Source organism: Chrysoperla carnea, chromosome 1 (genome assembly GCF_905475395.1).
Source record: "Chrysoperla carnea chromosome 1, inChrCarn1.1, whole genome shotgun sequence".
Classification (NCBI taxonomy): Eukaryota; Metazoa; Arthropoda; class Insecta; order Neuroptera; family Chrysopidae; genus Chrysoperla; species Chrysoperla carnea.
In genome coordinates, this window is record NC_058337.1 from 100,406,759 (window position 1) to 100,418,035 (window position 11,277).

Below are 11,277 nucleotides of genomic sequence, written 5' to 3' on the forward strand. Positions count from 1 at the left end.
TTTCATATCACAAAATAAAATGAAAAGTTGTTACTTAAAATACATTTTATACTTAATTATATATCTATCAAATTAAATTTTCTATTTTTAGAATTATTACACAAAATTAGTGTGTTCAATTTTACAAAAAAAATTTTGCACTTCAAATCTTTTAAATGAATGTACCTTTCAATCAAAATTAACTAAATAATTTTACAATTTTACTTTCGGTTTGGATTTTAACGCTAAGATGTCATCGCCACGAGTATTGATCAGCTGGGTGACCTAATAAAAAGATTATTTTTTTAATACCGCGACGCTGAGATCTTAAAAATATACTCGGATAGTATACGGTTTTGGAACTTTCCTAAAAAGGAAGTTAAATCAAATTACTATATTTTTTTACTGCAAATTCGACATAATTATCATTCCGTCTCCATATAATTGTATTATCATTCCAAACACTTTTCCAAATATGTTTAATTAAATCGAATATCGACTCATCTACGATATTAATTTTTAAACATTTGATCGATTTTTGTATGGATTCAATGTTGTTAATATCTAATGAAAGTCCAACACAAATATTCTTACAATTTTCTAAAATCACATTTTCCACACTTACTTTTGACGTAAGTATCATTTGTAATGAAAATCCAGTTAAATCATAATTATCTGATAAATTAATTGTATGTAATTTTGTTGAATTCTCTAATGTTTCAAATAATTCTCTTAATTCGAATTCACTAACATGACATCGTGATAAATCAATGTATTCTAAATGAGATGGTGTACCTAATCGTAAAAATGCAATTAATTCGGTTGTTATATATGATGTAGCGGATAAATCTGAAACACCTGATAAATGAATTTCTTTCAATATACAAGGATTTAAACTATTTAAAAATACTAATAAATTTGTTTTATTTAAAATATTATCACTTAAATTGATATATTCAATATGACGTAAATTTAATAAATCATTTTCATTATTTCGATGACGAAATATATCACATGTAAATTGACATGATGATAAATTTAATGATTTTAATTGTATATGATTTAAAATGATTGATAAATATTTAATACTATTATCACCAATATTATTGTAACTGAAATTTAATTCACGCAAATTAATTGTATTATTTGTAAATATTTCTGATATATAATTAATACTTTCCCATGATATTAGATTGTTACTAATATCAAGAGTTTGTAAGCTCGTTAATGTTTGTAATACTTCACAAAATATTTTAATTGTATCATCGGTAAATAAATTACCAGATATATTAATTTGTTCCAGTGTACGTTGATGTTTTAATGCTTTTAATACAGGTACTATTTGATTATCGGATAGATTTACGTTCGATAAATCTAATATTAAAGTGGCTTGGCATGAATCCAAACATTTTTTTAAATGAAAATCCACCACTGTAACAAATAAAAAAAATGATGTAAATGATTTACGTAAAAATATGTTATTTATATTCAAATAAAATCGAATATTTAAAATTTTTATTTTTATTTTATATAAGTCAAAATAGATTTTTGTATCTCAACACATTATACCACTTAACATATGAGGGTGAGATTGTCCACTTCAATGTAAAACGCAAATTAAGTATTTTCATTTGAACATGTAGATAGAAACGAAAAAAATACACAGAAACCGAGGCTTGAACTCATTTCATCTAGATATCCGATCTAGGACGTAACCAACTCCATCACTTCTATTCTAACGTTTCGCACTGCTATATAAGTGATACAATTTACATATTTCTTATTATAAAACTAAATTTTTTCATTTAATTACAGCCTCACCCTCATATGAAAATGTGTTGAGTTAGCAAAAGCTATTAAACTTATCATGTATGAGGGGCATAAAGTACTCAAAAGTTTGAAATAAATGTAAAAATTTAGTTTCATAATAAAAATATGAAATCATGTTTTTTAAAAATGATCGATCGTCTTTCGGTGCCATTTTTTAAGTATCAGTATCCTGCTTTTGTACAAAAACAGCTAATACACAAAAAAAAACAAATTTTCTGATTCTAGAATCATATTGACTTAAATTACTTTCTTAAAGCTTGTACTGGACGAAAATATCCCGATCCATATATTATACAATTTTCAAGTACCATTCGTTAAATCGTTCATATTTAAAATTTTTGTTACCTGTTTTATAAATTTTACAGCCATCTAAGTATCTTTCCACGATCGATGGTAAATTCCATGATGTAATTGTTGTAAATAATTCATTGCACGTAATGATCATTTCCAATGGATCATTATTATCTAATATAGCTCTATCTTTGGTTTCTAATTGTAATGTAGGCTTTACAGCTTCTTTACTGAAAAATTATAACTTTTTAATTTAAACTTTTTAATTTAAAAAAGAAACACATTTCTTCACATAAGTTTTAAGTATAACTACCTTAGAAATTATAAATACATATTTTACTTCAAAAAAAAAAATATAACCGGCACGGTACCCTATAAGTTTAAGCAGGATAGCAGAAAAAACGAAAATATGAATAAGGAAATGACATTTTTGGAATTTTTCCAAAAAAATAAATCCAGGCTGCCTTCTTAATGCTTCTCAATATTAAAAAAAATCGATTTTGCTGATAAAAAATACTTAAACTTACTTATAGTAGCGTTTTGCAGCTTCTTCCGCTAACCAAGAAATAGTTAAGTGTGGAACATTGCGTCGTGGAATTGGAATTTTCCAAATTTTGTTCTCAATATGAATATCAATCGAAATAATATTAGAAACTAATTGAGTGCAAGAAGATAATGGAACTGTAGTTGAATCAGCTTGAGTCAGTCTTGATGATGTTGCATTGACCTCACCGAAATCGGATTCAATGGAAGCAGACCGAACTACTTCTGAACTACTTCTTTCTCTACTAAATCCAGCACTTAGAAAAGTTGTTTGTGACTTTCGACGTAATATGTTACGATTTAAGTGTGAATTCGAATTATTTTCAATAATTTCATTTTGTTCATGAAAATCGTTTTCATATGATACAATCTGATCCTGAAATTCTATTTCCATATTTATATTACGTTTAATCGATGTGATTCTCTTTTTGGATTTAGCTGGTGATTTGCTCGTTCTTTTAGGTGTTTTGGAAGACGAAGGTGCATCAAGTTCGAAACTATTATTTATACGACGTCTTTTTGAAGATGGTTCATTAGGCATATCGTTTTCAAGCCAATTATCATCATCTACATCACCTGGATTTATATACGCAGTTTGTAAATTATTAATAGCCTCTCTATTTTCTTGAGTGGCCGAATTCTGATGAAGTTCATTATTATCATCCTCATCATCGGAATTTAATTTTGATACATTTGGTGATTGTGTTAAACGCGTTTCATAACGTTTCGAATAAGGAGACTTTGATGGTGTTTCATTCCGTTTTGAAAGTGAGGACTTTGTGGGTGGGTATAAATACTGTTCATTTCTAGACGTCGAAGGTGTTTCAAAGTTTTGATCATGAATTAAAGCCATGGTATTTTTCTCTAATTTACCAGCTTTCTCAAGAATTTTCGACATTCGATCTATGAGAGTATCCAAAAATATTTTTTTGGACTCTTCATATTTTAAATTTCTTCTACTTTTACATAGAGTATCTAAAGGTGTTTCATTATGATCATTTTTAACTAAAGGTGAAGCACCCCGATTTAAAAGTAATTCGACCACTTCTAGATAACCATATCTACATGCATCATGTAATGGAGTAAATCCTTCGCATTCAGTTCCACCACGATCATTTATATCTGCACCACTATCTATTAAAAGCTTGACAATATTCAAAAAGCCATAAATGCAAGCCTCATGAAGAGGCGTCCATCCACTATGATCACGAATATTTACAGGATGGCCTTGATTCAAAAGAAGTTCCACATTTTTTATATTACCTTTTCTGCATGCAATATGTAATGTAGTTTCTCCTTTATCGTTTTTTCGAATCCGAAAATTATTTGATCGTCGACTGCGATTAACTATTTTTGAAGTATTTTCTTCTGCTTCACTATCTTCCGATAAACCTATTGAGAAATTCAAACAAATATTTTATTGTAATTAAAAATATACTAAGTAATCAATTTTTGGGCCCTAATACGTTTAAATAGGCATAAAATAAAAGAAAATAAAAAACATAACTCCACTAAACAAATATTTTGGACTCTTTGAAATATTCAAACACACCTGTGACTGATTCTAAAGTAAAACAAGTGAAAACAAACAATTGATTGAGTTAATTGTTGAAATACCATGCATAGTCAGTGTTGATTTCTTTATCACATTACACATACAAACATGTGACACATACATAACTGATAATCAAGTATAGTTCATATTATAAAATTTCCGCCTAGTTAGCGCCCTCGTGGGTAAACAGTGATGTTTACGAAAAAATGTTTCAAACAAAAGTTGTTTAATTTTTGATAAGGAATATATTTAAACTTTTGTTCTATCTCTAACGGTTTACAAGATGGGAACTACGGACCCAAGACCCAATTGACCTATGATGCTCATTTACGAACTTGACCTCACTTTTTACGTCCTGAGTACTCTGTAAAAATTTCAGCTCGATATCTTTTTTCGTTTTTGAGTTATCGTGTCCACAGACGGACGGACGGACAACCGAAAATGGACTAATTAGGTGATTTAGTGAACACCTATGACAAAATTTTTTTCCTAGCATCATTATTTTTAAGCGTTACAAACTTGGGACTAAACTTAATATACTATGTATATTTTATATATACATGGTATAATGAAGAGGATTATTACACGATATTTTGATTAATTAATCAAAAACATGGTTGTTCCGAGAATATTCTGGGGGAGCTCCGTCGCATGAAAAAGGGATTTTAATTAATTTTGCTACAACTCAAATTGTTTATAGCTTTATTGTTTTTGAATAAAAGTTTCCATAGAGCATATCTTATAGTCAAGTCTTCAAAGTATTTTAGAATTGTCTCACAATTTTTAATTCAATAAGTTTAATTAATTATTATTTTTCAATAATTAATAAACATGTAAACAATTGAAAATTAGTCAGAACAGTTCCCTTTATCGCTAAAACTATCCATTGGAAGCGGTGGCGCCGATCTGATTTTCCTTTCTATATGAGATTACGCACAGATTGAATACCCTAAGTATTTATGTATAATTTATGAAAAGTAATTAATAATCTATCATACCTGAGATATCACCTAACTGAATTGAATTTTCAATAACAGGATTTCCTTCAACCTCATCACTATCATTATCACTACTTGCATCAACACCCAAAGCTTGTCGTTTTTGTAGTGTTACCTCAACTAGATCATTTTTTCCACTTTTTCGTTGTAAAATTAACAATTTCGTATAACATTTCTCTTCCAATTTAATTAAATTAGCATCGTGTGCAGTTTCAATTGCTTTATTAAAATACGGTTCAATTTTTTCATACGCAACTTTAGATAATTCTAATACTTCTGTTATGTTTAAGTAGCTTTCAACTACTTCTTGTGGATTGTTACAAGATAGATTGAAATCTTTTTCAAAATATTCCAATGCCAAATCGTATTCTTTATTGTCTTTATAAGTTTGTGCAAGGCTAATATATGCTGCTGATAAACCTTTGCCAGTTTCATTATTTAGTTGTGCATTTTCCAACATTTCCTTGTAGTATTCGATGGCTTTTGTATAAAGTTTTAATTCACAACAGGCGTCACCCATCGTTTCATACAATTTGTTTTTACGTCCATATTCATTATCAGCAATTCCGATTCCGAGAGATTTTTCGGTATAATATAAAGAAGCAACTGAAATTAAGTGAAAAATGCAGAACATTGCTTTTAAAACTAAAGCACTTATCAGCAATTTGTCATAAATCTATATTAATAAATGAGGCATGTACGTTTGTCCGAATTGTTTAGATATATTTTTCTGGAAAAATCGAACCTCTCTATCTACTTAAATAGATGGGAAACGAAATTTTTTTTAATTTAAAAAATGTGAGAAATATCCCTTTTCTATAACTAAATCTACTAGTTGGCCCATATCTTCCATACCGATTGGGTAAGCAGTGGTAATACTTAGAATTTTTTCGATAATTTTTTTGCCTCGTTTTGAACCGTTTAGATGTGTGATGTAGATGGTACATTATCAAATTATTAAATGAAAGGTTGAACTTTGTATTTCGATATGTAGAAAATTTGAATATTGCTTAAACATATCCGTTTAATGATTTATAAAGAGCATATCTCGAGTTCAGGCCTTAATCAGACTATTACAGCGAAGCGAAGTTGCTTAAAAACCGTTAACTTTCTAAAAGTTTTTCAATAATCGGATTTTAAGAACACAAAAAACAATATTAAAGAATTACACTGAAATCGGCATTTAAATTGGTACGATTTATTATGGCAAGTTGGCGGGGATTGTCTGATTTGAATATTTTTATTGGCCTTTAAAAATGATACATACAAATATTGCTACCTGGTAGTCTAAATTGGAACTAATGAAAACGAGTTCCCTTTCCGTTTTAATAATGAGTTGGCAGGATTGCAAATTCCAGTTATTATAACATGTCTGACTTGATACATTGTTTTAGGAAATGATACGGGGCCCCTAAATGCAATTTATAAAATTTGTTAACCTATTCCTTTTATTTATGCTCTATAAACCCTTCCACGTTCGTATCAGAAAACCAATGAGCTAAGGTTCAAAATTGTTTCTTGACGGACGCTGCCAGAGTTAATGAATATTTGATGAATCTTTCTATAAAAACGGTGTCGAAACTATTTAATTTCCCTGAGTAGATGTATTGTACAATTAGATTATGCGGATAAATAAATATCCCTTCTAAAATTTTTGTTATTGGATAGGATACTTTAGAGACTAAATTTGCAAATACTTACTGATTTTTAATTTTTTTTCGATTACTTTACGTTCATTTAAATTTGGATGCTTCAATTTAAACGCTTCAACTAAAATTTGTTTTGCTGATTTATATTTACCAGTTGTTGCAAGTATTTCACCTTTTGTTAATAAAATTTGACATTGCTTAGCAATACGATCCGATGATAGTCTTGATGCCGCATCATATGCTTTATTTAAATATAGTAACGTATTTTGGAAATCATTTTTATGTGAATAGACTAACGCTAACGTATAGTAACTTTGTTGTAATGATTGTATTAAATCGTTTTTGTCACACAGCGCTATTGCTTTTTCCAAATAATCAACTGCTTTTGTAAATTCATCTTTATATTCAAAAACATTCGCTAAATTTAACAATAATCGTGCTTGCATATCAAGTTTCTCAATTTTTGTTACAAGCGGTTCCTTCAACCTAATCAGAATACAAATTAATTAAATGAAAATTCAAACAGCGATAGTATTACAGAAATATTCCAAAAAAATTTGAGATGCAAAAAATTAAATTTATCCCGTTGTACGAATCCCACAAGATTTGAAAACAAGACAAACAATGTGAACGTAAGGGCCAAAAAATTAAAGGCATGGGCACATTGAACACAGTGTGAATAGTCACTGCGATAATATAAAATAAAAATAGCTAAAAATAAGTAAACTATTTAGCAATAATTTATTTTCGAATCTTTTAAGTATAAAATAATAAAGGAAGCCTAAATTAATTCATTTATATTAAATTGTATAACTCCATTAACTGATCCTTATACATATGATCAGGGCCGTAACGAGGGTACATAGCGCTGGTGGTAAGTATTTAGGTTGCGCGTTATATATATATCGCAATTGGCTCTAACGATTTTGATGAAAATTCGTATACTGATAGTATTTAACATGAGAGTAGAGGCAAAATGGCGGGGAGAGTCGCCATAATCGTGTCATTTTGCGTTCAAGAGTCTGTACATTTAATTGATAAACTTTTTAAATTTATTCAAATGATAGAATATCAAATTAAAGTATTGATTTCTCTCATCGTTTCCGAGCAAAACATATTTAAGGAACTCATTACTCTCCTAAATGATACGGGGGTAATTTGCAAAAGAAATGATTAACCTTCAAAATCGAAATTTTGTTGATAATAAATAAAGTAAATAATACAAACAAAATTGTATTAAAATTTTAGTCATTATTAATATATTCCCTGTTCATTAAAATGTATCAAAAAGTACCATTTTGGAAATTTTGATAAGCCAAGTATGTAATCCTACTAAATTTGGATCATATTTTTCAAATTTGCGATCAAAATTATTCTAACTCTAATAGGTTTCAAGAAGATGGAAGAAACCTGGTCACGGAATTATGCACAAAAGTGATAGCTAGCGCAAAACTGACATTGCAGCTGAAAAGAATGACCCAAAATTAGTGGGTTTCAAAAAAAAATCCAATCAGATCATCATCAGAATCAAAAAAATTTAGTTTTGCTCTATCACATCCAAATTTTATCCAATTTTGATAAACCGAGTATGTAATTCTACTAAATTTGGGTCATACTTTTCAAATGTGTGATTAAAATTATTCTAGCTCTAATAAATTGCAAGAAGGTGGAGTCTTGGTCACGGAATTATGCACATAAGTGATAGCTATCGAAAAACTAACATCGCCGCTGAAAATAATGACCCAAAATTAGTGGGTTTCAAAAAAAGATTACAGTCAGATCGGATCAAATTTGCATGTTTTATCAAAAAAACAAATTTTTTAACTTTATGACGTCATCAGAATAAAAATCACATCCAAATTTTATCCAATTTTGAAATCCAAAAAGGTGGAGCCCTGGTCAGGGAATTCAGCACATAAGTGAAAGCTAGCGAAAAACTGACATCGCAGCTAATGATCAAATTTGCCTGTATTAAAAAAAAAAATAGAATTTTTTAACTTAATGACTTTATGTAAAATGAGCGCCTTGTACATGATTCTTTACTAACTTTTTGTTCTACGATTAAAAAATAAGTTTAGTTTTGCGCCTCCATTACTGTTGTTCCTTTGCCACGCCCTAGTTACGGAGCTGCATATGATGATATGAAATTTAAAAAAAATTCTTACTTGTCGCAAATAACAAAACTATTCATATAAGCTTTTTGAGCTTCAACTAATAAATTTTTATTAATGTTATCAACATCGGATATAGCTCCACAAAAATATGTTCGACCTAGTGTGGCGTGAGCTCGTTGTCTTTCTAGCAAATCTTCTTTTTTTGCAATTCCTTAAATAAATTTGAATTTTTTTATTTGACTGTAAAGTGTAGCACTCACAACGTTTTTTATTTACTTAAATAAATATTCTGATGTTCTAAAGCTTTATTTATATCACCAAGATATGAACAGTATATTTCACCTATCATTCTATGTACACGACCGTAATCCATTTCTTTTCCTAATGCTTTGTAAGCCAATAGAGCATCCTATAAAATAATAAAAAAAACTTTTAATCAGTAAATCTGTGCTTATTATCGTTTATTTAATTTTCTACCTCATAATCTTTGATTGCATCTTCATATTGACCTTCGGTTGTATTAATTTCCGCTAGTTCTAAACTAAGTGCTGCAATGCTATTTTGATTTCCTTCTTTTAACGCTTTATTTTTTTTATTTTTCAGTTCTATAAAACATCAATTAATTAATTTTCAATTAAATTTCTTATACAAATTACTTACTATTTTTATCCATTTTTGTTTTTATTATAAAAAGTTTCTTGCTTTATTTTATTAAATAAGAAGTTGTTATCGCAATGCAATTTCCGGGAAACTAATGGATAAAAACAAATTACAATTAGATAAACAAATGCTTTTTAAAACAATATGTTAACAAGTGAAAAAAAACAATTGACTGAGTTAATTGTTGAAATATCATGTATAGACAGTGTTGATGAAGCGAATCGTTTGTTTTTTGATGTCACGTAAATAAAAAAAGATATCCGCTTTTAAATAGCTACACACACACTGATATTCCCATATTCATACATACTATAAAATTTGCACCTAATAAGCGCCCTCGTGGGTAAACAGTGATGTTAACAAAAAAATGTTTCAACCAAAAGTTGTTTATTTTTTTATAAAGAACATTTTTTAAATTTAAACTTTTGTTCTATCTCTAACGGTTTACAAGATGAGTCCTGCGGACCCAAGACCCAATTGACCCATATTGCTCATTTACGAACTCGACCTCTTTTTACGCCCTGAGTACGCTATAAAAATTTCATCGTGATATCTCTTTTCGTTTTTGAGTTATCGTGTTGACAGACGAACAGACAACCGGAAATGGACTAATTAGGTGATTCTATGAACACATACCAAAATTTTATCGATAGCATCAACATTTGTAGGCGTTACAAACTTTGGACTAAACTTAATATACTATGCATATTTCATATATACATGGTATAAAACACAATACATCACAGATAAAATCAATAAAGTAAATTATATGATTTTGGTAAACCTGTCAACAATAAACGAAATAAATAAAATATAAATATAGAATATAAATAATGCAATGGAGCATTGTATATCACAGATAAGTTTATCACAATGTTTCAAAAAGGGGAGAATACGTTAAATCAATTTGGTCATTCAAGAGTTCTTTTGGACCATTTTTATGTTTGTGAATCTCTAACGATTTTAACAGAGTCATTTTTTTCCCTTTTTGTGTGGTATGGAGTATATCAAATTTAAAACTAGGTTTGTGGTCAGATTCTCTTAAATGGTTCGCAAAAGTTGAATCCGTTTTTCGATTTTTATAAGATCTTATGTGTTTTCCTTTGCGAATTTTGAATGACCTCCCAGTCTGTTCGATATATACTCCCAAACATTCTTTTCATGTGATCAATTGTAAATGCCCGATTTTTCCATTGTATCCATCTTCTGTTTATTATTAAAGACTATATTTCCTAACGATGTAGCGGATCGGAATGCTATTTGTATTTGATTTTCACGGAGTATATGAGCAATTTTTTCTGAAATTTCACCGTAATAGGTGAATATCTCATATTGTTGTGGTATTTTCTCCGTTGGAAAAATTGTCTCGAGCGCTATTTTTAGTTCTCTTTATACCATGCATATATGTAATATGCAAGGTATACTAAGTTTAGTCAAAAGTTTGTAACGCCTAAAAATCTTGACGCTACCAACAAAATTTTGGTATAGGTGTTCATAAAATCACCTAATTAATTCATTTCCAGCTGTCCGTCCGTCTGTGATATCTCAAAAACAAAATAAGATATCAAGCTGAAATTTAGTCATCTGGCATCATCCTTATTAAAATAAAACAAAAATTTTGAATTATTTTTATACCATGTATATAAAATATACATAGT

At 29.0% G+C, this 11,277-nt stretch overlaps 1 protein-coding gene across 1 annotated transcript; it reads right to left on the bottom strand.

Annotated features, from left to right (window-relative positions):
* Positions 1–358: 358 nt before the first annotated feature.
* LOC123292713 (tonsoku-like protein) lies at positions 359–9,529 on the bottom strand. The gene is made up of 10 exons (XM_044873430.1): positions 9,437–9,529; positions 9,236–9,368; positions 9,011–9,170; positions 6,898–7,331; positions 5,197–5,802; positions 2,628–4,035; positions 2,155–2,330; positions 1,156–1,410; positions 727–888; positions 359–654 (listed from the first exon to the last, which is right to left on the bottom strand). The coding sequence occupies exons 2-10, from the start codon at positions 9,330–9,332 to the stop codon at positions 359–361; spliced, it is 3,594 nt and encodes a 1,197-aa protein (XP_044729365.1). The 5' UTR covers positions 9,333–9,368; positions 9,437–9,529.
* Between the last annotated feature and the right edge of the window lie 1,748 nt (positions 9,530–11,277).

Coding starts and splice junctions, on each gene's coding strand:
- LOC123292713 (XM_044873430.1), bottom strand. CDS start 9,332: ATGGATTACGGTCGTGTACATAGAATGATAGGTGAAATATACTGTTCA. Junction 9,171..9,235: donor ACATCAGAATATTTATTTAA/GTAAATAAAAAA, acceptor AATTTATTTAAG/GAATTGCAAAAAAAGAAGAT. Junction 7,332..9,010: donor AGTTTTGTTATTTGCGACAA/GTAAGAATTTTT, acceptor TATTCTGATTAG/GTTGAAGGAACCGCTTGTAA.